General features: G+C 54.2%; 1 protein-coding gene across 1 annotated transcript in view; it reads left to right on the forward strand.

Annotated features, from left to right (window-relative positions):
* PHF2 (PHD finger protein 2) overlaps positions 1-13,187 on the forward strand; it is a 34,148-nt gene extending 20,961 nt beyond the window's left edge. Inside the window, exons 12-21 of the mRNA XM_040245626.1 lie at positions 278-397; positions 837-955; positions 2,750-2,928; positions 3,074-3,144; positions 3,992-4,152; positions 8,443-8,717; positions 10,716-10,811; positions 11,331-11,440; positions 12,048-12,438; positions 13,099-13,187. Coding sequence (XP_040101560.1) covers positions 278-397; positions 837-955; positions 2,750-2,928; positions 3,074-3,144; positions 3,992-4,152; positions 8,443-8,717; positions 10,716-10,811; positions 11,331-11,440; positions 12,048-12,438; positions 13,099-13,187 — 1,611 coding nt within the window. The remainder of the gene's footprint in view (positions 1-277; positions 398-836; positions 956-2,749; positions 2,929-3,073; positions 3,145-3,991; positions 4,153-8,442; positions 8,718-10,715; positions 10,812-11,330; positions 11,441-12,047; positions 12,439-13,098) is intronic.
* Positions 13,188-25,093: the final 11,906 nt, after the last annotated feature.

Raw genomic sequence — 25,093 nt, forward strand, 5'->3', positions numbered from 1 at the left:
GTGGATGGTGGGTGGTGGATAGGTGGATGGTGGGTGGTGGATAGGTGGATAGTGGATAGTGGGTGGGTGCATAGGTGGATAGTGGATAATTGGATGGGTGGGCTGATGGACAGATGGCTGGTTGGATATGTGGTTGGGTGTATTGATGGATGGATGAACTGATGTATGTAGGCCAGCAGGAGGTGGAGACTCTGTGCTGTAGGGACTTTGTATTATAGCCTGATGGACCCTGCTGCCCTCCCATGACTGCTACTAGATCATGGCTGGTATTTTCTAGGCCACAAAGAATGTCCTGAGTGTGCCCAACAAGGAGGTGATCAGCACGCAGAATGATGTGGAGCGGTTGGAAATCCGAGAGCAAACTAAGAGCAAGTCAGAGGCCAAATGGAAGTATAAGGTGAGGTGTGTGTGTGTGCAGATGTGCTGGTGAGTGAGTCTATCCTCAGAGGGCTATGTTAGTGAAAGAAGGTGGTGTGTGAGGCAGGTGTGGGCTTGGTGGTGTGTAGGGTATGTCAGGGTGTGTGCTGTGAAGGTCTTTGAGGGTCTGGGAGTGCACGTGGCCTCCTGGAGCCACCTTCTGAGGATTGGTGTGGGCACATCTTAGCCTAAGGGGATGGACGCTGTTGCCCTTAGTGGCCTGCCCTGGTTTGAGCTGGCAATCCCTGGAGCTGGTCAGCATCTGAGGGCAGTTCTTGTGGACCTGGGGCTGCGGTGGACATGGGTCCTCGGGTAACATGTCAGAGGGAGGAGGCTGGCCTGTCCTGCTGCCTCTGCCCACTGGCATGGGGTCCAGGTATGGTATGGGGTTCAGGGACGGTCCTGGGTTTGCTTTTCAGAACAGCAAACCCGACTCCCTGCTGAAGATGGAGGAAGAGCAGAAGCTGGAGAAGTCTCCTCTGTCAGGGAACAAGGACACTAAGTTCTCCTTCTCCTTCTCCAACAAGAAACTGCTTGGGTACGTGAGTGCTTGTGCCAGGAGGGGTTGGTTGTACATGCGCCACATGTCGCACACGCATACCCTGAGCATCCCCTCTCCACATCACACACACACATGCCCTGCTTGTGCACACCTCATACACACACATACACTCGCCTGGAGGACTCTGCAGATGAGCCTGTGTCCTGAGCTAGAGGACAGGCACACCCCTCATGAGGGCCTCACCAGGCTGACCCCTTTCCTGCTTCCTAAACCAAAGAGCTCAGGTAGGTAGGCAGGGAACAGTGGTGTGTGTGGCAAGGAGGGGAGGGTATGATTGGGCAGATATTATCCAAGTGCTATCCTGGGCTGTCACAGAGGACATCCTGGGGGTCAGGATCTTGGCCTAGGAGTCCAGAGGCCAGTGGGGAGAGGCTGGTATGAGCCCAATACTTTCAAATCCATCTGAAGTTATGGCTGTGATTGGGATCATGGAAGGAGGATTTGTGGGGCCTGGAGTTCTATGGAGCCCATGGGTGCCCAAGGGAATTGGTGGGAGGGCTTCCTGGAGGAGATGGCCCTAAGCTGAGAGGTGGGGCACCCAGCCTGGGTGGGTCTGTGTGTGTGAGCTGGTGTGTCTAGGTCCCAGACTGTATAAGGGATCTCGGTCGGCTGACCAGTGTGGTGGGCTGGCCAGATGGGAGGTGGGTGGGCCAGGAACCCTGTGCCCACCGAGAAGCCCCTCGCTGGCCTTGGTCTGACAGTTGTATACTAAATCCAGAGTGCAGCGTGGGCGCCTAACAAACAGGAGGTAGACACATCCCGGTGGGAACAGGGCCACTTTACGCCCGTGGATCTGAGTTTTCTCACCTGCAAAGTGGGAGAAGGCCGTTTTCAGGCGGTGAGGGACAGAGCTATCAGTGTCTGGTGCGCTTGCAGAGCCCGGCTCAGGTGCGCCTATTTTTCCTAAGAGCTCATGGCAGTGTGCCAAGGCCTCTTGGCAAGCAGATGGGTTGGATCTGTTGCCATGACTTCATGGCCCTGGGCATGTCCTTGATTTTTCTGAAGCTCAGCTGGTGGGTCCCGGGGAGCTTTTGACGGCATTAACTGTATGACCGACTGACTGTGCTAGAGTTTAGAAATGGAAGGGAGACAAGGAGACCGGATGCTATAACCATGTGCGTACATGGCGGTGTGTGTGTGCCCGTGTGTGTGTGTTGCATGGTGTAACTCCTGCCTGCACCCAGCAGGGCTCACTGCCTTGGTGTCTCCACTGTTGGGAATCGGAGCCGTGCCCATGGGGAACTGCAGACGCCTGTGCCCTGCCGGCTGTTTGCCCCTGCTGAGTGTGCCTTGCGCCCTCAGCTGACCCCGGGGGCAGCAGCTGGGGCATCGGACTCTCCTCGTTTGCAGTAGCCCTGTGGCCCCAGGAGGGAGATTTGTCATGTTGTTCCTACACCTCAGCCCTGAAATTATTTTTCCATAATAACTGAGTGAATAAAAAACCCAGGCCAGTTGGCACTGGCTGTGTCTGACTCTGAGCTTGTGTCAGGCCCCAGAGCGGCCTGACAGAAGTCCAGCGCTCATCCAGCGGCTAGGATTGGGGAGCAGTTAGGGGCACAACCTCACACAGCCCGAGAAAGGGCCGGGCATGTACCCCGTGGGTTGTGTGCTATCCTTGCTGGGGTCACGGCATTGGAGAGGAGGCTGTGGGGTTGGGAGGGGTCCGGCCCTTACTGTTGGTCTTCCAAGGCCTGTTGAGGGGTGGAGTGCTGGGGGCACTGGCCAGGCTGTGCAGATGTCCACTGACTGGCCCTTTTCTGCCCCCCCCAGCTCCAAGGCCCTCAAGCCACAGCCCGGCCCAGGGGTGTTCGGGGCCTTGCAGAACTTCAAGGAGGACAAGCCCCAGCCAGTGCGGGATGAGTATGAATATGTGTCGGATGATGGGGAGCTCAAGATTGACGAATTCCCTATTAGGAGGAAGAAAAATGCTCCGAAGAGGGACTTGTCCTGTGAGTTGGGGGGACATGGGGAGGGGCCAGGCCCAGCCCCATAGGGACCATCCCAGGCATGTGGAGTGGGCGTTGGATGTGGCGGGACTAGGGTCCCCTCTGCCCCTCCAAAGTTGCCATTGACTCCCTTCTGCTCTGCTTTCAGTCTTACTGGACAAGAAGGAGCCGCTGCCCACGCCCGTTACGAAGCCAAAGCTGGACTCGGCGCTCTACAAGGTAAGCGATGGCCTTCTGGGACACTGGTCACAGGAGTGAGTGAGACAGCCATTCCTGCGTCTGGCTGTTGTTGAGGCAGTGGCCCGCCTACCACTTGGGGGGACATCTCTGACTGAGCTTTCTGGGTAGAGTGCAGAGGGGGATGTTTTCCTGGGGAAGCTGGCTGGGCTCCAGATGTGGGACTGTGAGCCCTGGGGCCCTGCACAAAGGGGCAAAAGCAAAGTCGGGACTTGCGGAAGGTCTACAGGTGTCTGAGTGGTGGGGCCTCTGGAGCTGCGCTCCTCAGTCAGCTCCACGAGTTTCCTTGATGTTTGAGTATGGTGGTGCAGAGGGTAGCAGGCCAAGCTTCTGGGGGTTGGGTCTTGCACTGAGGAATGGAGGTTAAGTTAGATAACCTCCAAGGCCGTGCATGTCCAGCCCAGGATGTGGCAGCCATCTCCCAGGAAGCCAAGTTCCAGGAAGACGGGTGATATTCTACCTGTAGAGCCCAGGGTGTCCCTGCGGAGCCACCTGCCAGGCGCTGTTAACTGGTGTCCTTCAGGCACAGGTTCACCCACCTGATCCCTGTCCAACCATGGAAACTCTTCTTGTACCTGTGCTCAATACTGGGGCTCTCACATAAGGTTCTGTAAACCAGGGCTCATCTGGGAAAGTGGTGCAGTTGGGGCTCCAGGCTCCCAGCACAAAGCTCGGGCGCCCATGCTCTGCAGTGTGTCTGGTCAGTTGGCCTCCCGGTGCTCAGCACAAGGACAAGCTCTTTAAAAACCTCTTTTTCTCACTGGAGTGAAAGAGTCCCCATCCCCAGCCCCCAACCCTTTTCTGATTGGCTGCTCTGTCCCTACAGCAGAGCGATGACTCCTCTGATGAGGGCTCACTGCACATAGACACAGACACCAAGCCCGCCCGCAATGCCAAAGTGAAGAAGGACAGCGGGGGTTCAGCCGCGGGCATCCTAGACCTGCTTCAGGCCAGCGAGGAGGTTGGCGCACTCGAGTACAACCCCAACAGGTAGGCCCAGTGCCCTCAGGGACCTGGGGGGAGTGGGTGCTTCCACAGAGTTGGGCCAAACAGGACTCCATCAGCCCACATCCTGGAGGCTGGACAGTCAGAGTGGGACCCCTGCCTGGCAGAGGTGGTGCCAGGTGGCCAGGGAGGTGAGTGGAGGCTGGCTATGTAGGTCCTTCATGTTGCAGAGCTCCTGTGTGAGGAGTCTGTGGGCCACCATATCTGTGTGCCTGTGGAGACGCAGGGCCAGGCTGGGTACCTGGAGGGTATCAGGGTTTTTCCAGACTGGGACGTCCAGCTGTCTCTGCCTCGTCATTTCCCAAATGCCATAAAAATGACCTAAGAAAATTCCACAGTGTGTGCCTGGTGTCAGGGTAAAGAGCATTCATGGGCTTCTCTGGGACCCCAAGCTGGCTTCCCTGCAGAGCTGTCATCTGCAGCAAGGGAGATGATGGCTTCAGAGCTTGGGACGTGAGAGCCCACTCCCTTAGAAGGGGCTGGATTGGTCAGGGTCCCAGACTCCCACCCCAACTGGGAGTGTGTGGGAGCTAAGCCAGGCTACCCTTGAGACCTGTTTGAGTCCACATGTGCGGCCTCAGGAGCCCACTCACTGCTGGTGTACATGCTGCCCTTTCCTGGAGGCCCTGAGCTTCCAGGTGATCAGGCAGGCCAGGACATGTGTCTACTCAGCTCAGGTGGTCCTCCCTGCCTAGGCCTGCCCAGTTTCAATCCTTTGATTTGAGAGAAATGGATTAATTCTCTTGGGGTTTTGCATTGGATGGGAGGCCATGGGGCTTGTTTTTCTCATGATTGTTGTTATTTAGTTACTCAATCATATCTGACTCTTTGTGACCCCATGGACGGTAGCCCACCAGGCTCCTCTGTCCATGGGATTTCCCAGGCAAGAATACTGGAGTGGTTTGCCATTTCCTTCTCCAGGGGATCTTTCCAACCCAGGGATTGAACCCTAGTCTCCTGCCTTGTAGGTGGATTCTTTACCACTCGGAAGGCCCTTTTTCAGGATGGTCCCAGTTAAATTCCCTTTTGGTCCCAGTTGGCTCTTGCTTTTAAGCATCATGGGGCATTTTTTTTTTTTCCACATGAAATTTCTACAAGTACCACAGACAGACAACCAAGGGATGGGGGCCTGTGTCCCCTGCAGCCTCCCCATTCTGGAGATGTCTGCTACCATGGTGAGGGCTGGCTCCCCTCCTAGTTCTTGAGTCATCAGGAGATTCCTGCTGCATCGATGGGGAAACTGAGCCTGAGAGAGCTTAGGTGACTTGCCCAAGGCCACACAGCTAGGAGGCAGCAGAGGCAGGACTAGAATCTCCATTTGCTAATGATGGAGCCCAAGCGTGGGGGTCCTGGAAGGCTGACCATACTAGACTGTCTTCCAGCCGGCGGCGGGGGGGGGAGGGGGCGGCGGGAGGGGTGACTTGGCCTGAGGGCGGCAGGCCTTACATGGTTGCTCAGGGTTTGTTTGGTCCTCCAGATCTGCCTTTCAGCCCGTGCTACCAGGATTGAGGTCTGAGGGCTACCTGAGCCGGTGGGGGCACATATCAGCCCCATCTCAGACAGTGGGGCCACAGCAGGAGGATTAGGGCTTGATTGAAAAGTGTTCTTCCTAAATCAAATGGTTGTATTTTCTTTCACAGATTACCATTTTGTGTGTAGTGTTATGCTCACAGATAGCCATAGGTGCCTGCTCTCATGGGAGTGGAGTATGGTTGGAGGCTTCTACAGAGCTGTGGGGTACAGATTTCCTGTTCAGCATGAAGTAGTTCCTGCAGATAAAACAGACCCAAGCCCCTCAACTGCAGAGATGCCCCGGTGGTGGCAGGAGGGACCCTGGCCTGAGACCCCTTTGCCAGGAGGAGAAGCCTGGCTGTGAGCCCCCTTCTGCTGGAGGGGCTGGTGCCTGGGCTGGCCCCACACCTCTTCAGAGGTGCCTCTCTTCTGGGAATGCTCTGGCTAGCTGGCACCTTAGTGACTGAATGACGCTCACCTGGATCCCCTTTGAGCTCCATGGAGAGCTCCCCCCAAAACCAGATGAGGACAGATGAGGCTGGTGCCAGAACTCTGCCCAGAGCTGGGACACAGGGCCTGCAGCTTGGGCTCCTGACTGAGCCTGGGCATGGCCTGTTGGGAGAGGGTGGCCAGTCTGTGGACGCACTGTGGACTGATCTGTAGGTACATACGTGTGTGCTCACACACGCCTGCATGTGTGCACGTGTGCCTGCCGGGGCTGGCCTCCTTGGCTGCCGCAGGCAGTTCCTTTCCCAAGTCTCCATTTGCAGTGTAGGTCAGTGTTTGATGGTCCATTTGCTCTGTTTTAAGTATTAGCTTTTTTGGAAAAAAACAGCTGAAGAAAATGGAGGAAAATATGTTAATTTCTTGTGGATGGTTTGCTTAGTGTTTACGGCCGGGGGGAAAGGAGAGGATTTTGGTATGATAATTGGAGGATTAAGGTATTATTTTCCATGCACACTGGTTAGACTTTGCTCCTTGATTCCCGGCCCACGTGGCCAGTCTGCAGCCCTGGGCTCCAAGGCCCCTCCCTCTCAGTTGCAGCTGAGCTGGGCTGGGACCACGATGTCCAGATGGCACAGGCAGGGGGCTGGCTTCCATGCTGGCTCCCGGAGGACCCTCGTGGTGGGTGTCCTGGCCTCCACCCTCCCATCCCTGCAGGAAGCCTGGCGTTTGTCCAGGCCATAAGGCTGGGTGAGGATGCCTGAGACCTTCAGGGCCTCATCTGCAGAGCACTAGAGAGCCTGGTACAGAGCGTGGGGGGCCATCTATCAGCTCTTGCTGGCTCTCATACTTGGCCAGGGCGGGGGGTCCGTCCCTGCTCAGAAAGCATCAGTGATGATGGTATAGCAATGATACTACTGCTCCCAAACGCCATGTGCTCCTGACTGGGTCTGGGTGTCCCTCTGCCTTCGTGGCACTGGACAGTGGGGGTTGGGAGGACGCTGGGGCAGGTGGAAGGTCTGGTGGAGGGCTCCTAACTCTCCACAGCAGTCTGATCATACTTGATTTTCCCCACTGTTTGTGGCTTTGGAACCATAATCCATCCGCTTCTAGCAAAAGCCCAAAACACTGCGGTCCAGTACGTCTTGGGCGGGGCTGGGGGAAGTGGTATTCATGGAGGACTGCCCAGAGAGGCGCCCGTCCGTCGCTGCCTCCTGGCTTAGGGCGGAGTCCCTGGCCTGGAGCCCAGCAGTACCCCTTGCAGGATGACTTTTGTCCAAGCTTGTCTCGGTGGGCCCCCAGGAACACAGGGGACCACCCTCTGTGTCTGTGCTTCCTGGGGCCAGCTCTATCTCCCTGTACCCTCCAACCTCAGTCTTGGGAGCCTTATATCTGAGCAGGGATTTCTTCTCATTTTAATGTCTTACTAGAGATGCCTCAAACACTTCTTGGAAGTGGGGGAGGGGGCAGGGACCATGGAGAACCACCAGTGTGGTTCTGTGGGTACACTTTGTGGTGCTGCTTTTGTGTTCTGGCAGCCCTGTGGGTATATCCATCCCCCAGGGGCACATGGGGCCAGCCAGAGGGGGCCTGAGTGTCACACATGCAAGACAGGCCCACTGCTGGGCCTCCTGGGCCTCCTGGGTCTGTGACCAGAGAGGAGAGCCAAGCAGTGTGCCATTCCAGGCCCGGCTTCCTCAGGAACCAGGGGGCAATGAGAGGTATTGCCAGGCTCCCCAGAGGCTGGGGTGGGCTATCCTGACCCAGGTGGACAAATGTCTGGGGTGATGAGCGAGGGTGAGGGTGTGGGTGCAGATGCAGTCATGAAAAGATGGTGTGGGTCACCTGGGGAGATCGAGTGCCACGGGAGGGAGAGGGCTGAGCCGCCCCATCTCAGTTGCTGGATAAGATGTGGGGGAAGCACCCATGACTGGGGCTTAGTGCAGGAGCCCATGGTGGGTGCAGGGGTGCACAGAGAATGGAAGAGGGAGGGAGAGGTGGCCTGGGTCCTTGGGGGGAATCTTCTTGTCGACCTCATGATGGGAGAGATCAGAAGCACCTTTGTCTGCCCCTCCCTTGTCCCCTCCCTCCACTGCCCCCTCCCTCTTTTCTCTATTTATGCCCCTCTATGTCCCAAGGCCTCCAGCCCTCCCTTTGATGTTGGGGGGTGGGGGGGCAGAGGGTAGAGGAAGCGGGTAGCTGATCCTTTCCATGGGCAAAGGATCAGCCCCCACCGTCCTCCCCCCACACCCTCTGCTGGCTGCTGAGTGGGAGGATGTGTGGGCCGTGGGCTGAGTGCCTGTCTCTCTGTGCCTCCAGCCAGCCCCCCGCCTCCCCCAGCACACAGGAAGCCATTCAGGGAATGCTGTCCATGGCCAACCTGCAGGCTTCCGACTCCTGCCTGCAGACCACGTGGGGTGCTGGCCAGGCCAAGGGCAGCTCGCTGGCCGCCCATGGTGCCCGGAAGAATGGGGCTGGTGGGAAGAGCACAGGCAAGCGGTTGCTGAAGAGGGCGGCCAAGAACAGTGTGGACCTGGACGATTATGAGGAGGAGCAGGACCACCTGGACGCCTGCTTCAAGGACTCGGACTATGGTGAGCGCTGCTGTGAGGGAGAGGAGCCTGTCCTGGGTGCTGGGGGCGGGCCCCAGACCCTCTTGTGGATGTGATTCACAGACCTTAGACGTTTCCATTTAGAAGCATGCAGCTCAGCGGTGCTTAGTGTATTCAGAGGGATGGGTGTGCTGCCGTCAGCACCCCCGATCGGAGAACATTTCATCAAAGGAAACCCTCCCCTCTGCCCATTAAGAGTCAATATGCCTCACCTGCTTTACGCTGATTTATGCTAACTCAAGGATTTTCCTCATCTGGACGTGTCATGTGAACAGAATTGCACGGTGCTTGGCCTTCGGTGCTTGGCCTCTTTCATTAGCATACTCTTTTTTTTTTTTAACTTATAGTAACACGTTAGTCATTTATTTATGCGGTTTTTGGCTGCGCTGGGTCTTCACTGGTGCACGTGGGCTTCCTCTAGTTGCGGTGAGCGGGCTCTACCCTTCCTTGCGGTGCACCGACTGCTCACTGTGGTGGCTTCTCTTGTGGAGCACAGGCTCTAGGCACACGGGCCTCAGGACTTGCAGCACGCAAGCTCGGTAGTTGCAGTGTGCGGGCTCTAGTGTGCACAGGCTTCGCTGGTTGTGTCACACGGGCTGTGTTGCTCCACAGCATGTGAGCTCTTCCTGGCCCAGGGATTGAACCTGTGTCCCCTGCACTGGCAGATGGGTTCTGTACCACCAGGGAAGTCCTCCTCAGCATACTCTTCAGGCTTCATCCACATTATAGCACATGTCAGCTTTGTTCCTTTTACTGGCTGGATAACATTCCACTGTGTGGACACACCACATTTGTTTATCCCTTCATCCATCCCCAGGCACTTAGGTGGCTTCCACCTTTCAGCAGTTGTGAATAGGGCTGCTGCAGGGGGTTTTGTGTGGCCTGTGTCTGTGGTGTCTGGCTGGGTTGCTGCACCTTCTGAGATTCTGCCTGACTGTCCTTCACGTGGCTATACCACTTCATAGACACGTTGAGACCACATCCATTCTGTGTCTGTGTAAACAGAGAAACCAGGGCCCAGAGTGGCTGAGTCTGAGGTGGGCAGTAAGTTGGTGGCTGGGCCATAGCTGTGGCCTCTGCCCAGGGGCATGGCCCCTCACCTCACACCGTAGCCCCTCCAGGCCCAGCGCTTCAGGTTCCAAAACGGTCTGAAGGAGTTGCTGTTGGCCACCTGGGAGATTTGGAGCAAGGACCCACCTCCACGCCTTGGCCCAGTGCCCGGGATGGCCCAGTCCCCACGGGCTGCGGTGTGCTTCTCAGGGCAGGGGGTGTGCTGTCCCCACAGTGCAGGGCCTATCTTCCGCGCAGTCCTGATGGTGTGAGGCCGCACCTCTGTCCTGGAGAGCCCTCCCGCGGTGAGGCTGGGTGTATCCTCTCTGGTGGACACCTTCAGGCCTCACTGGCAGGGGCTGTCATGGTCTGACAGACTGACAGTGGGGTGAACTCCATTTGGGGGGCACCCTTGGGACATGGGGCAGGTCCTGGGGGTTAAACCTATTGATAATAGGAGGAGGCACCCAGTGAGTCACCCAGGACTGCTGTGTAGGTCTCCCTGCTCTAGAGACTTGTCGAGGAGAGTCTGGGGTACTTCAGAGCCAGCCAGCTCCATGGACATCAGAGGTTCCCTTCTCTGACAGCAACAGAAGAGATGTCTTGAGAATTGGGCTTTCAAGTGGGTGTGGCAGCCAGGCTGGGGTGGGTGTGGCAGCCAGGCTGGGGTAGGCATGGCTGGTTGGGTGGCCATGGGGGCTGGATGGAACCCCTTCTCTGGCCTCTCTGGACCCCAGGGGTGCCTGGGCTGAACGATTTCAGAGGCCAGCTGTGCCTGTGCACGGGGCAACCACTCCGGGAGGGCTGGCGCTATGGAGCCTGAAGACGGCCCCAGGGGATGCTGGTCACAGGGTCTGCCAGCAGCCTGCAGCTCCCATCTTCCTGGGGCCACACCAGCAGCTCAGTCCTTCCTCCTCTTTCCGCCTCTAGTTTACCCCTCCCTGGAGTCAGATGAGGACAGTCCTGTTTTCAAGTCCCGATCCAAGAAGAGGAAAGGCTCAGATGACGCCCCCTATAGCCCGACAGGTAGCGCTGGGGGCTGGGAGGGGAGGTCTGTCTACATGGAATGCCAGCTGTCGTGTTGCACACCCACTGGCTCTGTGGCTCAGACAGGGTGTCTGTGGCCTCCTGGAGCCTGCCTGGGGCTCCACTTCAATCCCAGGACCTCAGCCCAGTGCTCTTGCCAACACTCAAAGGCGTCCCGGCTCCTGCCAGTAGGGCAGTGCGGTGTCCCCGTGGAGCGCTGGCCCTCTGCCTTGGCTCTCCTCGACGAGCATCCCTGGGAGGGTCCCGTTTGCCCTTGGCCCCCATCATGGCAGCCAACAGAGTGGGGTCTGGTTCCCCTAACACACTCCCTTCTTGACCCCTCCTGTCCTGCTGGTGTAGGGCAACCACCCCCACACGAGGTTGGGGCTCTTGCTGACCTTCCCCAAAATGTGACTTGTCCCTGGGATTCAGGGACAGATTAGGACAGGGCTGGGATATCCGGGAGGGCGCCCAGGCACTGGGTGGCGACTTGAGGCAGGCTGACCTTCTTTCCTACAGCGCGGGTTGGCCCATCGGTGCCAAGGCAAGACAGGCCTGTGCGCGAGGGGACCAGAGTGGCCTCCATTGAGACTGGGCTGGCAGCTGCCGCAGCCAAACTGTCCCAGCAGGTGAGGAGAGTGACCCTGCCTGGGCTTAGGCTCCCCCTGATGCCTTTGCTCCCCCCACTTTCATGCACGGGGATCACCCAGGCTGGGGCTGTCATAGCCTTGGGGACATTTGAGTATTGCTGATCCCTGGGTTCCTTCAGGCTCCCAGGTCCATGCTAGTGGAAAGCAGAGAAGCTGGGAACTGGTGTCAGAAGTCCCATGGCAGCTCACAGTGGGGTGGTGGGGAATGAGAGGTTAGGGAGATGGGGGAGGGACCCATACTACATGTCCACCAGTAGGTGAGCTCAGATCGGGCAGGGTCTGTCCACTACAGCTGAGTGCTGATGCCATATCCTGGACGTCCCCATGTCCAGGACGGCCTGCCTCACAGAGTGGGGCCTGGTGGTCCCTCCACAGACTTCAGTACTATTCTGGGGGGCTTGTGGTGGCTGGAGGTGGGCTTGGGCATGGTCCAGCCCTTTCTGCTCCTGCAGTGCTGACTTGCTCAGCTCCATGGAAGAAGCCTTGTCCCTAGTAGACCAGGCTGCTCCCAGGTTGCAGACTGCTCCCCAGGGTCTGGGGTCTGGCCAGCCCTGTGGGGTGACACGCCTGCATGCTTTGTTCAAAGGAGGAGCAGAAAAGCAAAAAGAAAAAGAACACCAAAAGGAAGCTGGCTCCCAACACCACCTCCCCCTCTGCCTCCACCTCGGCCAGCACCACCTCGGCCAGCACCACCTCGGCCTCCACCACCTCGGCCTCCACCACTTCGGCCTCCACCACCCCGGCCTCCACCACCCCAGCCTCCACCAGCACGGCCAGCAGCCAGGCCTCACAGGAGGGCAGCTCACCTGAGCCCCCGCCAGAGTCCCACAGCAGCAGCCTGGTCGACCATGAGTACACAGCAGCTGGCACCTTCACTGGGGCCCAAGCCGGCCGTGCCTCTCAGCCCATGGCCCCCGGGGTCTTCCTCACGCAGAGGAGGCCCTCCTCATCATCCCCCAACAACACCGCTGCCAAAGGTACCTTGCTTGGCAACCTTGAGTTGCCTATGAGTGACCACAGGTCTCTGTCCCTGCAGCCATGAGTTTCTGTTGCCAGGCCCTCAGTCAGTGTGTGAGAGAAATGGCTCCTTTCAAGACTGACCTCTGGTTGCTCACCTGGGGTTAGGGGACTGGGGGAGTGGTTCTGGGTACCTTGGAGCTAGGTCCATTCCTTTAGACTACCAGGGCCTTGGCTTTGGGTCCTGGCTTGGAGACAGAGTGTGGTTGATGGTTTGCTGAGGGTTCACTGGGAGGTGGCCCAGGCTCCTCCATGTGATTTAGGGGTGGAACAGCTGGCTGGGTCCTATGGTATCCCCACTGTCACCTCAGGCCCACTGCGCCCTGGCCGTGAGCCCCAGCCAGCCATGGACATGGGGAGTGCAGCTCTAGGTTGTCCTAATGCCATCCCTGGACTCTCCCTGCTGCACATGCCATGCCCCAGCCTCCTGTTGACATAGCCTCTGAGTGGGGCATTTTGTTGACAATTGATGGTTTTGGAGGGATGCAGAGCTCACTGTACTTGGGCATCGCACACCCATCTTACAGAAAGGATGTGGGCTCAGTGAGGGATTACAGACCCCCATCCCATATGCTGCTCCTCTCACCTACCTGTCTTTTTTGTGTCTCCACCTCCACCAGGAAAACGTACAAAAAAGGGCATGGCCACTGCCAAACAGAGGCTTGGGAAAATTTTGAAAATTCATCGGAATGGAAAACTGCTCCTTTAAAGTTTGGAAAGCCAGGATCCTTCTGCTCCACTCAGGACCCCCGGAGCCCCGCTAGAACACCAGCCCCCAGGAGGGTGGCCTTGCTGCCTCACCCAGGGAGGGCCTGGCCTCCTCCCAGCAAACACCCCCCTCACATGAGCATCTGTTGCTTCAGCAGGCGGAGCTTGCCAATGTGGACAGACGTCCTTTCTCAAGTTGCTTAGAGTGACCAGTTCCCGAAACATGGCCCTGCCCGTTTGAGGACCATTCCAGTTTCAGGACAGCCTCCAGGCATCCCCGAGCATGGGTGTGATTGCAGGGCCTCTGCAGCTCTGCTGGGAGCATGAGTCCTTCAAGGAAGGAGGAGTGAGCCAATGCTCACCAGGCCCAGAGTCTGAGCTGGCCACAGACTGGTAGCCTCCAGAGGCTTAAAAAAAGGCAAAGAACACTAGAGAGGAAGAGGAGGAGAAATTGGGGTGTGTATGTGCCCCCCTTCTCTTCCCAAGTGATTCTCAGACAAGTCCAGAGAGTGTTCGGTCCAGTTAGGAGAGGAGTCTCTGTGCTCTCCAGATAGTGGGTGGTGGGCCGGATGGTGGGTATTGTGCCCTGAATGTCTGGGGCATTTCTTGGGGCCGGCTGGGGCTGGCAGCAGGGTCAGTGTGTCAGTGGGGGCGAACTGGAGCCATCATGGGGTCCCCGGGGAAGGGCTCAGGCCCAGCCACAGTGTGGCATCCCAGGGGCCCAGGCTAAGCCACATGGGTGGGCCTCATCCAGCCTGACCATCTATACTCCGAGAAGCACTTCCCAGCCAAAGCACTCCGCCATATGCCTGGTGGGGCAGGTGGTGGCCGGGTGGCCCGAGGACTTGGGGGCCAGGCACTTCTATCTTGTCACGTGTTGACGTTTGGTGTCGAGTGCACGGGTGGCTCCTGGACCACGTGTCTGCCCATTGACATGGAGGGGCTGGATTTGTTTCTCAGGCAATCCTGTATTTTAATTTTAGATGTATTTCCTGAAGCATATTTTTCATAGAATGTAGCGTGTAAATAGCTTTTTAAATAACTTCTTTTTTATAAGAGTAAAAGTATCTTTAGGAATTTCTTTCTATAGAGTCCTTCATTAACATTTATACGAGTTTTTTGCCGAGTATGATGAACAGTTGGGTTTCCGATGCTTTTCCTTCTTTCTTTGTATTATTATGGTTATTATTATTATTTTTTCTTTTAGGAACTAAGGTATTGCCTGAAAAACAAGTGATGTCTGTGCAGCCTTATATCTGTCTTTACAGAAGCATACGTACACACAAGATCTATTTCAGACACATTTGGAGAGGAATCTTCAACTTGAATACCAGCTCTTTCTTTCCTTCTTGTTGACGAAGGGGGTGGGGGTACAGTTACTTTACTAGCACCTTGTGAAGTGTTTCTGTGTTTTGTGATGCTGTAATTTATTAATGTTTGTAGCTTTTTATATTTGTACATTTCTTATGAGCTTTGTTTATATGCCCATCCCTGGGTGTTCTGTCCATGAGGAGAGGCAGCTTTGTGTGGGCCTTGCCATCCTTGCTCATCCTGTTTGGTGGGGGAGACACAGCCCCGGGGCCCAGAGGCTGGAAGGGGTGAGCCTCATGGGGCCCTGACTATTCTGACCCAGCGTTTGGAAGGTTTCCTTTCCTGTCCTTGTTGAACATTTATATAATCTAACCTGGCCATCAAGCTGTTCTCTCTCTTCCTCTCTTTTATTTTTTTAATTTTATTATTATTATTTTGGCAACATGTACATTTCTAACAAAGTTTATTGTGGCTATTAAAGTGTTTTATTTCCCAATTCATATTACTCTTGTATCGAGTCCATGAGGTCTAAGGTAACTTAGATCAAAGTTTTAAAAGAGTAAAAATATTTCCGGTTTTGTACAGAACCATGTCTTTGTCGTTTTTGCCTCCTTCGCTGTTGTCCACTCTGCAGTGAAGATGGTGGGGGTCTTGGACACTGGGGAGAGGAGGGGACCAGTGTGGTGGGCTGAGTTTAAGGGTGGGCAGTCAGGCCAGGCCCAGGCCCTGGCTGCCATTTCCCTTGGAAAGCCCTTGGATTGTACCTCCCCTGTACCCCAAAGCTACAGCACCCTGAGCCAGCCTGTAGGAGCAGGCAGAAGAGACCCTTGGTCAGAGTGGGCAGCCTTTGAGACCCTGGCAATACCAGCCCCAGCGCCAAGCATCCTCAGGTGCCTGTAGCACAGTCTTAGTGTCTTAGTGTTCACAGGCATGCGGTTTAGCGAGTCCAGTGACAGGCACCCGAGAATGTGTGCAAGATTTCAGTCTAAATCTGATGTTATTTACAACAGATGAACAAAAGCAGATCCTCCCATCCCACCCTGACAGATGCACAGTGAAGGGCACAGTGAAGATCAAAGATTAGGGAGAAAGAGCAGCTAGCCAGAGGGGAGCGCCACAGAGGAGACTTTGGGCCCACGCTGGGGCTGCCCCAGCTGCATGGCATCTCAGACTTTGCTGGGCTCTGGGATCCAATGTTCAACTGCACAGCCTGAATCTGCTCTGCTGGATCCCACAACTGGGGCCTCTGCACACCCCCAGATTAGGCACTCACCCTGTCTGGCAGCTCTCCTGTCCTTGCCCAGATCCAGCCAGAGTCTGCCCTGTGGATCCCCCAGGGGTCCCCACACCCTCATCCCATAGCCACTGAAGGACCATGCTGAGCCCTGGGCTGTTCTGTGCATCCTGCCCTCCAGGACTGGCTCTGGCTGTCCAGCCTCTGAGTTGGAGTCCTTGAGGCTGAGTTATCTGGGGGCTCCTTGGGTCTCCCCACCCCAGCGTGGTTGTGGGGATTGGGTCTTCAGAGGGCCACCTGGGACCTAGGGCCCTGGGCTTGGGGAGGGCTCCCAGAAGGTGCCCAGGGTCTCGTCCCTGGCCCTAGGCCCTGTCCTGGGCTGTACCAAATCATCCTGGGGCAGCCTGGCCTGGTTGTGCTCTGGGCCCTCGCTGTGACCTCAGCAGCCCACATGTCCAGGAATGACTACAGGTGGACCCAGGCTGTGCATTTCTCAGTATTCCTGTAGCAGGGGCAGCAAAGGGCCTGTGTTGCTCCATGCTTGGTGCTGACTGTGGCCCTTGAGGGGTCTTCTCATCTCCATGCAAGGCCACTGAGAAAGCTCCCTGCCTGGCTCCACAGACCCAACCCCTCATTTGACAGATAAACTAAGGCTCAGACTGAAGCCCTCCGTGGATGACACTTGAGTGCTCTGGGATCGTCCCTTGCTCAACCATTATTTCTCAACCTCCTAGCAACAGGTGGCCGGCCATGTAAGTGGAACACCACCATCGTATCAAGGCAGCTCCAGGGGACCACAGGATGCTGGCAGCAGGGTCCTGGAGAGCCATCTGACCAGCAACAAACTTCTCAAAAAGAAACATAAAGGGTTGCACGTTAAGCCTCTGAGATGCTGGAGCTTTTTGTTTGTTATTGCAGGCTGCCCTAGCTCTGCCTGAGACTCGTGAGTGGCTTATGCATTGAACATGGCATAAGTAACAAATAGCCTCAACTCAACTTACAAAGTGGAGCTGAATTTTACAGTCATTTTTTCCTGAGCACCTATTGAGTTCCAGGCTCCATGTTGAGAAATGTACAGAGGCTTCATCAGGGTCGATTTTGCCAAGGGGAAATTTTGCCTCACTTGGGACTCACACTGTCACCTGCTCCCTTTTGCTGTGGGAGAGTCTGTGATGAGACACCCATGGTGTCATCTTATACTCCAGGTGAAAGAAGGGAGTTTGGGAGGTTCCCTGGAGCAGCCCATGAGATGAAAATGTCTTCAGCAACGCAAGCAAAGGCCTCAGGGCAGGTGACCAGACCTCAGGGTGATCAGATGGTGGGAGGTGGGGCAGCAGCTGGCTCAGAGCCGCAGAGGGTGTCCACACAGTAGGGATGCGGCAGGCCCTGGGAAACCCCTGTAGGTGAGCAAGCAGCCTGCTGCAGGATAGGCTGAGGAAAAGGGGATTACTTTCCACCCGGGCTCCTTTCCCCCTAGGGTCCCGCTCTTTCTAGGGCTCCCTCCCCTTCTGACACCTGCCCCCCTCCATCCCTCTCTACCCCTTGTGCCCATCAGGCACATGTTACCACTGTGCAAGTGGAGAGGGAGCTCAGCACCACCAACAGCCCAGTCTGCTTTGCATGGTCCCGCCTAGATGCTCAGAGCCTTAAACCGACCCAGGGCCAGTCCCCAAACTCAGGAAAGGATCCCCTATGGCGCCTTGGGGCAATACTGAGAGTGACCACCAGGGGGCAGGGGAGGGCCGGGAACGACCTGTCCTGCGATAGCAACGTGAGTTCATTTAGTGCTAAGTGTCCTTCAGGCAAGACCCTGGGGCTAATGGCGGAAGGGACTGATGTGGGCAAAGAGAAGTTATCAGCATGCTGTGAGGGTTGGGAAAGAGATGATAATAATCAGTTCACCTTCAGTTCAGTCGCTCAGTTGTGTCCGACTCTTTGCGACCCCATGAATCGCAGCGTGCCAGGCCTCCCTGTCCATCACCAACTCCCGGTCCTGAACTATTTAAGCGCTGGGTGTGCCAGGGCCTGTTTAAGTATCTGGCATATATTATTAGCACATTCACACCTCACAACTACCCTCTGATGAAGGTCCTACAACTGTCTCTGTCTTACCAAGGGGGAAGCTGAGGTACAGACTCTCACAGCTGGTGGAGCTAGGGTGAAAGTCAAGTCCAGGCAGGACAGTTACAGGGCCCTTGAGCTTGTGAGAGACACCCTGCTGCAGACTCCCCAAGACACAGGAGAAAGAGCTGTGCCAGAGCAGAAAGGAGCTACCGTTCAAAGGCCCTGAGGTGGGGACAAGGCGAAGTGCCATCTTTGAGGATGGCTGGAGTACAGGCTGAGCACAGGGTGGGGACAGAAATCAGGCAGGGCAGCAGTTTTCTTGCCTGACTCTCTGCTCCATCATGGGGGTCTCCCCCTTTCCCAGGCTGCACAGAGACCTTCAAATCCCCCCTCCCCAAACCCTCCCTCTGTGCACAGCCCTGAACAAGGAGCCCTCTTTGCAGATGAAGACCCTGAGGCAGGTCTTCTGTTGGACACATGGCTGCTGGGGGGTCTCTGCTTCCTTGCCCATGGTTCTGAAAGGCTGCACAGTGTGTGGGAGAAAGAGTGAAGAGTGCTTACCATCCAAGGTTTAAAGAAAAAGATGCTGCTGATATAAAACTTAAGATTGTGTTCCCAGCCCTGTGGAAAAAAACTCCTTAGCAGTAATGATAATGGTTCATAAAATTCATGTCAAAGACATTAGATGCTGGTGCTAAATTCCATGGGTTTCGTGTTGTGATTATGCTGCCAGTGTGGTACACTTTCCTGAGTGCCTACTGTGTGCTGGGCAGAGTGCCATGTGGTTTCCCAAGGCTAACCACTTGCCACTGCCCCCTACACCTCAGGCTTGGGTCCTGGGGCTAGGAGGCCTTTCTGAGGAGATGACCTTTGGGCAGAGCCCAGAGATTGTGGGGAAAGAGTGCCGAGGCCAAAGGATCAGTAGAGCAAAGGCCCAGGGACAGGATCAAGCTTCGTGAAGAACAGCGGGGAAGGTATGAGTGGAGAGCTTGGCAGGGCCAGGATTCCAGCAAGGCTTCTTCTGCCCCAATCCTTGGTCCAGGCTGTGTCCCCTGCCCCTTCCTGACCCAAGGAACCTGTGGAAGGCCTCACCTCTCCTGGCTGTGGAAACCTGGAGCTGGCTTCAGCTTCTTCATCTTGAGTGACTGATATCTCAAACCCACACAGAAATTCTATGGGGCCAACTTCTCCCTATGGGTCACCATTCCCACCTGACCCTCTGCTGGAGCACGCTCCTCTCTTCCACCTGTCTGACCTGACAGCCTGTTGGCTGTGTTATCTCAGGCAGGTCACTTCCCCTCTCTGGGCCGCTTCTTCCATCGGCCTTCCTGATGATGAGGAGACAGATGAAGCCAGGAGCTGGAGATGAAGGGGTGGAATGTCCCCACCTGGTCTCCCCCAGATCTTCTCTGCTATGGCCTGCAGACGCCTGCCCACTCAGAAGGGAAGCTGCAAAAGGATGCAAGACACAGCCAGGCCTCAGCCTGGCCTGAGAGGTCTGCCAATGGACATGCCATGCACACCCCAACTTGCAGAGTTGTGTGGAGCAGAGGCTGTGCCCTGGGCTGGGTGTGAACCCAGGTGGTTGTGTCCATGCTCAGTTAAATGTTTACTCACTTCCAGCTTGCAGTCTCCCTCCTACATTTTGGAGTGGATCCTTACTTCTCATGACCCAGGGTTTTGCGTCCCCAGAGTGCTTTGGATGGAGGGACGCCGGGCGGGGCTGCGGAGCTGAGGAGAGGTGACGGTGGGAGGGGCGCTCTGTGGGCTGTCGGGCAGCCTGACAAATGGGCTCCCTCCTTAGCCGCTAGCCCGCCTTTCCCAGGCCGAGTCCCATCGGCTGCCTCATCCAAACATCCCAGGGGATGCCACCTCGGCAGAAAAATGATGCTGTTCCATTAACATCTGACACGGATTTGCAGGCCCCAAACAGACGAGCGTGCATGTAAACACCCGGCCTAGCTGGGCCCTCGCCCGGCTCAAAGCGGGATCCTCGTAATTAATTGTCCGCCTGCCGGCCCACCGGCCTGAACCCACACTCCAGCCAGTGTTATTTCAATCCCTCCTGCCACCCCCGCTCCCAAACTGCATTCACCAAACGGCGGCTGTGCTGGAGCTTGTAGGAAGGAGAATGGAGATGGTCTTGGCTCTGCAGACCTCGACTTCCTCCCTGCAAAATAGAGGTGTCGTCCTGGCCCCCTCGATGGTCAGGGGAATGGGACGCCCATGCCTGGCTCAGGTTGGGCCAGAGCATCCGCACACCCACAGGCACTCTGTCTCGGCTGCCTGGCCCGAGTGGATCAGGTGCTAAGCCAGCGGCCCCCACAGGTCAATGGGGTCTCCACCCCCGGATGTGTGCTCAACACGCCTGACGTTGCCCCTTATCTTTTCTACTCATTTTGACTAATTTAATAAGTGTGTAAAGCCACATGTGTTACAACATGTGATTTTTTACCCTGAAGAGGGAGGATTTTTGTAGACTGCTGTTCTAGAATGTGGTCTACAATCAGTGTGTATAGGTACACCACAAATACTTCTGCTTTTCAAAGAGAAATACCATATAAATGGGCTACACATTTTGTAGAGTAAGCATTGGTCTGCCACATTTGTCTTTCCTTCCTTTTTCCCTTTTTGGTTCATTTTTCTTAGAGTTTAGGAAAACTGCATGATTTTGCCTGTGATAGGGCCTCAGGAACTCCTTGCTCTGCACCTGTGGCTGATGGAGATGCCACCTCTGGGAGCTGCAACATGGGGACAGATATCTTACCTCTGATGGAGTCATAGGGATAAACCAATGCCAGGCTCACAGATGGGTTCCTGCAATGTGTTCTGAGGTCAGTATCTTCGCTCAAATGTCATTTACTTCATCTTCAAACCTGGGGGAAAACCCAGTCTTATTTTCTTATCCTTTTCTCTTTAGACCACCTAACTGTGACCTCCTGAGATGAACTGTAACGGCCAAGAGTTAAGATCCTGAGTTTATCCTCCATCGACATACAGCTATTTGTGACCCATATCACATAGAAATTTTTTAGTGGCTTTCTCTCAGTGGCTGTGGACTAAGCTCTAGAAAGTTTATTGGTGTCTGTTCTCTGCTCTTTCCAAGGGGTTACCAGGAGAAGTGTTAGGGTTAGGAGATGTGTGTGTGTGTGTGTGTGGTGGGAAAGGTTCCTTGAGAAGGAGACATCTGGGGGTGTGTGGCAAATGTGAATAAGGAAGCTTTCGAGGGAATTTTTTCTTTTTTCCTGTTTCATCGGCTCTGACTCAGACCATGTAGTTTTCATGATTGCAGCTTTAGAATGTATTTCCAAACTATCAGACCTTCCCTTTGCTTCTTGAATTACTGTGCTACAATCTGTGAAGCAGTTTTGAAGGTGGGGAAAAGGGGCTTGTGCTCCAGTTACAGTCTCCACTCAGGAAGGAGGGGCTCCCTCCATGTCTGTTCAAACCCTCCCTCCTCCTCTCCCTAGATGCAGACATTCTCTGGGCTTAGCTCTCCAGGCTCCACCCCACAGTCTTCTGGAGGACCCTCAGCTGTGCTCACTCAGCTGCTCCAGACTCTCATTTCTCACTGCCTTGGGCTTCAGAGGTCCTTTCTGTCCTTCTGCCAACATGCTTCGATGGGTTGCTTCTGGCTTCATCAGGTCTGGCCCCACCTTAGCCTGCCCCAGAATGCCTTATACCAGCCCTGCGTTGACTCTGTTTCCCTGATTCCCTTTCTCACAGTACCCAAATTCAGCCCCAAACACTAGCTCCTCTGGTTAAACTTCAGCTCAGCCACTAACTGCCAGCAGTATCCCCACATCCCAGGCCTTCTATTCTTTCATGCCTCAACTCCTACAGCCCCATCAGCGGATGCTCTGTGTGGTCAAATGGACCCCCTCCTGACCTATATCACTCCAGAAGGTAGTTTATATCCTTGATGTGGGCCCTGGAGCCATGCGGAGCCCTTGGTCCAGGGCAGGCAAGGGCACCAGTGACTGGTAGATGGTGGGAAAGCAAGGTGGATCAGGGACCCCAGAGAAGGGAGGAAATAGAGAGGTGGGAGGGAGACAAAAGGGGACTTTGAGAAGAGGGATATTCAAGTGGTGGGGGGGCGGTTTACAAGGAAGAGAGCTCCAGATAGAGAAACTCATGGAGTGTGTGGAACAGGGCTATTAATTCCTGCCCTGCAGGGGTGGATTAGGACAGACAAGCAGCCAGGGCAGCCCTTCTGGGACCTGGGGTTATCACTGCTTCCTCTTGTAAGGCTGCTGGTGATTCATGGCCTGAGGGCTGATGGGCAGGTGGTCAGGGGCATGGTTAGACCAGCAGGGAGGGGTCATGGACATTCCTACTGTGGTGAACTGGGCTGACCTGTGCAGGCAGGACCAGGCTCCTGGGAGTCTGGGTGGCAGAGTGCAAGATCCCCTAGGTATAGCCTGGGAGCCCACTTCAGACAAATGCTGTCTGGCCTTCAACCCCACACCCCTGATACCTCTGGTGGGGCACACACATCTTCCTGGATTCTCTGTCTCACTCTTAAACTTGGCTGAACTCAGAGATCTGGAACTTGCCTTCTTAGGCTGGCTCTGGAAGGCCTGGAGAGGAGGTGCTCTGGGGCTTATGTCATAAACCATATCCAAGAGAAGGAGCCCTACAGCTCTGGGGCAATTTTTCCTGTCCCCATTTTCTGGTAGTCCACTGGGTGACTGAAGTCAAGTGGTGCAAGTGACATGGATGTTCTTGGTGGCCCATTTAAAAGTGGGGGCTGCTCCTAGAAAACATAACTCAGGCCTATAGGGGAAACAGATCATGCTCTGCTGGGAAGTCCTGTGGGGCCCAGGTGATGGGAGCATTGTGATTCGAGAAAGGTGGTGTAGGGACATATCACTGTGTTGGAGGCTCTCTCTGGAAGCAAAGGTGGAGAATGAGAGGAGGCAAAGGGATCAAGAAGAAAGGAGGTGGCCACAAAGCCTGAGATGGAACCAAGGCCAGAGTCATCAAGAGGACAGGGTGGTTTCAAGAGCCACCTGGCCCTCCCAAGACCCTCAAGAAGCTCAGAAAATGCCTAGTTAAGAGAGATGAGATCAACTGAGAAAAAAGACCTTCTATCCTTTGGAACAGTGCTGACCAATAAACTATTTTCAATGAAGAAAATGTTTATATAGTACAGTCAAACACTTGAAATATGGCTAGTGTGGCTGAGTTTTGAATTCTTACTGTTTAATTACTTTTAAGTTTACATTTAAATGGCTATGTGAAACAATGAAATAGAAAATGGAAAAAAAAAGAAAACTAATGAAAACTAATGAACTCCCAACTTGGTTCTTTATAAAGATCAATAACGTTGATAAATCTCTAGCTGGACAGATAAGAAAATGGAGAAGATATACATTTCTAATATAAGAGTGAAAGGGTGGTCATTACTCCTGATCTTTCAGTTTTAAAAAAACAACAAAAGAATATTATGATCAATTTTATATAAATTTTTGACAACTGCTATAACATGGACAAATTCCTTGAAAGGCACAAACAACCAAAATTGATGTAAGAAGAGAAAATCTGGATAGTCTTCTGTGTGTAAAATTTTTTGAATTAATAATTAAAAAGCCCCCATTCAAAAAAAAAAAAAAATTCCAGGCCCAGATTGCTTTACTAGTGAATTCTAATGTCTAGAAATTTATCCATATGTATATGGTCTATTGATTTCCAACAAAGTTACCAAGGCTTTGATATGAATTCAAATTCACTATGAAAAGAAAACTCTTTTCAACAAATAGTACTGGACAAACTAAATGTCTACCAGGAAAAAAGGGCTTTTATCCTTACCTCATTCACACTCAAAAATTAAGGTCAAAAGGATTCAGTTCAGTCACTCAGTCGTGTCTGACTCTTTGCGACCCCATGAATTGAAGCACGCCAGGCCTCCCTGTCCATCACCAACTCCCGGAGTTCACTCAGACTCACGTCCATTGAGTCGGTGATGCCATCCAGCCATCTCATCCTCTGTCGTCTCCTTCTCCTCCTGCCCCCAATCCCTCCCAGCATCAGAGTCTTTTCCAATGAGTCAACTCTTCGCATGAGGTGGCCAAAGTACTGGAGTTTCAGCTTTAGCATCAGTCCTTCCAAAGAACACCCAGGACTGATCTCTTTTAGAATGGACTGGTTGGATCTTCTTGTAGTCCAAGGGACTCTCAAGAGTCTTCTCCAACACCACAGTTCAAAAGCATCAATTCTTCGGTGCTCAACTTTCTTCACAGTCCAACTCTCACATCCACACATGACCACAGGAAAAACCATAGCCTTGACTAGACGGACCTTTGTTGGAAAAGTAGTGTTTCTGTTTTTCAATATGCTATCTATGTTGGTCATAACTTTCTTCCAAGGAGTAAGCATCTTTTAATTTCATGGCTGCAGTCACCATCTGCAGTGATTTGGGAGCCCCAAAAGATAAAGTCTGCCACTGTTTCCACTGTTTCCCCATCTATTTCCCATGAAGTGATGGGACCAGATGCCATGATCTTCATTTTCTGAATGTTGAGCTTTAAGCCAACTTTTTCACTCTCCTCTTTCACTTTCATCAAGAGGGTCTTTAGTTCCTCTTCCCTTTCTGCCATAAGGGTGGTGTCATCTGCATATCTGAGGTTATTGATATTTCTCCTGGCAATCTTGATTCCAGCTTGTGTTTCTTCCAGTCCAGAGTTTCTCATGATGTACTCTGCATAGACATTAAATAAGCAGGGTGACAATATACAGCCTTGACCTACTCCTTTTCCTATTTGGAACCAGTCTGTTGTTTCATGTCCAGTTCTAACTGTTGCTTCCTGACCTGCATACAGATTTCTCAAGAGGCAGGTCAGGTGGTCTGGTATTCCCATCTCTTTCAGAATTTTCCACAGTTTATTGTGATGCACACAGTCAAAGGCTTTGGCATAGTCAATAAAGCAGAAATAGATGTTTTTCTGGAACTGTCTTCCTTTTTTGATGATCCAGCGGATGTTGGCAATTTGATCTCTGGTTCCTCTACCTTTTCTAAATCCAACTTGAACATCTGGAAGTTCACAGTTCACGTATTGTTGAAGCCTGGCTTGGAGAATTTTGAGCATTACTTTACTAGCGTGTGAGATGAGTGCAATTGTGTGGTAGTTTGAGCATTCTTTGGCATTGCCTTTCTTTGGGATTGGAATGAAAACTGACCTTTTCCAGTCCTGTGGCCACTGCTGAGTTTTCCAAATTTTCTGGCATACTGAGTGCAGCACTTTCACAGCATCATCTTTCAGGATTTGAAATAGCTCAACTGGAATCCATCACTTCCA

The sequence above is a fragment of the Oryx dammah genome, unplaced genomic scaffold (assembly GCF_014754425.2).
Source record: "Oryx dammah isolate SB20612 unplaced genomic scaffold, SCBI_Odam_1.1 HiC_scaffold_1, whole genome shotgun sequence".
In the NCBI taxonomy this organism is placed as follows: domain Eukaryota; kingdom Metazoa; phylum Chordata; class Mammalia; order Artiodactyla; family Bovidae; genus Oryx; species Oryx dammah.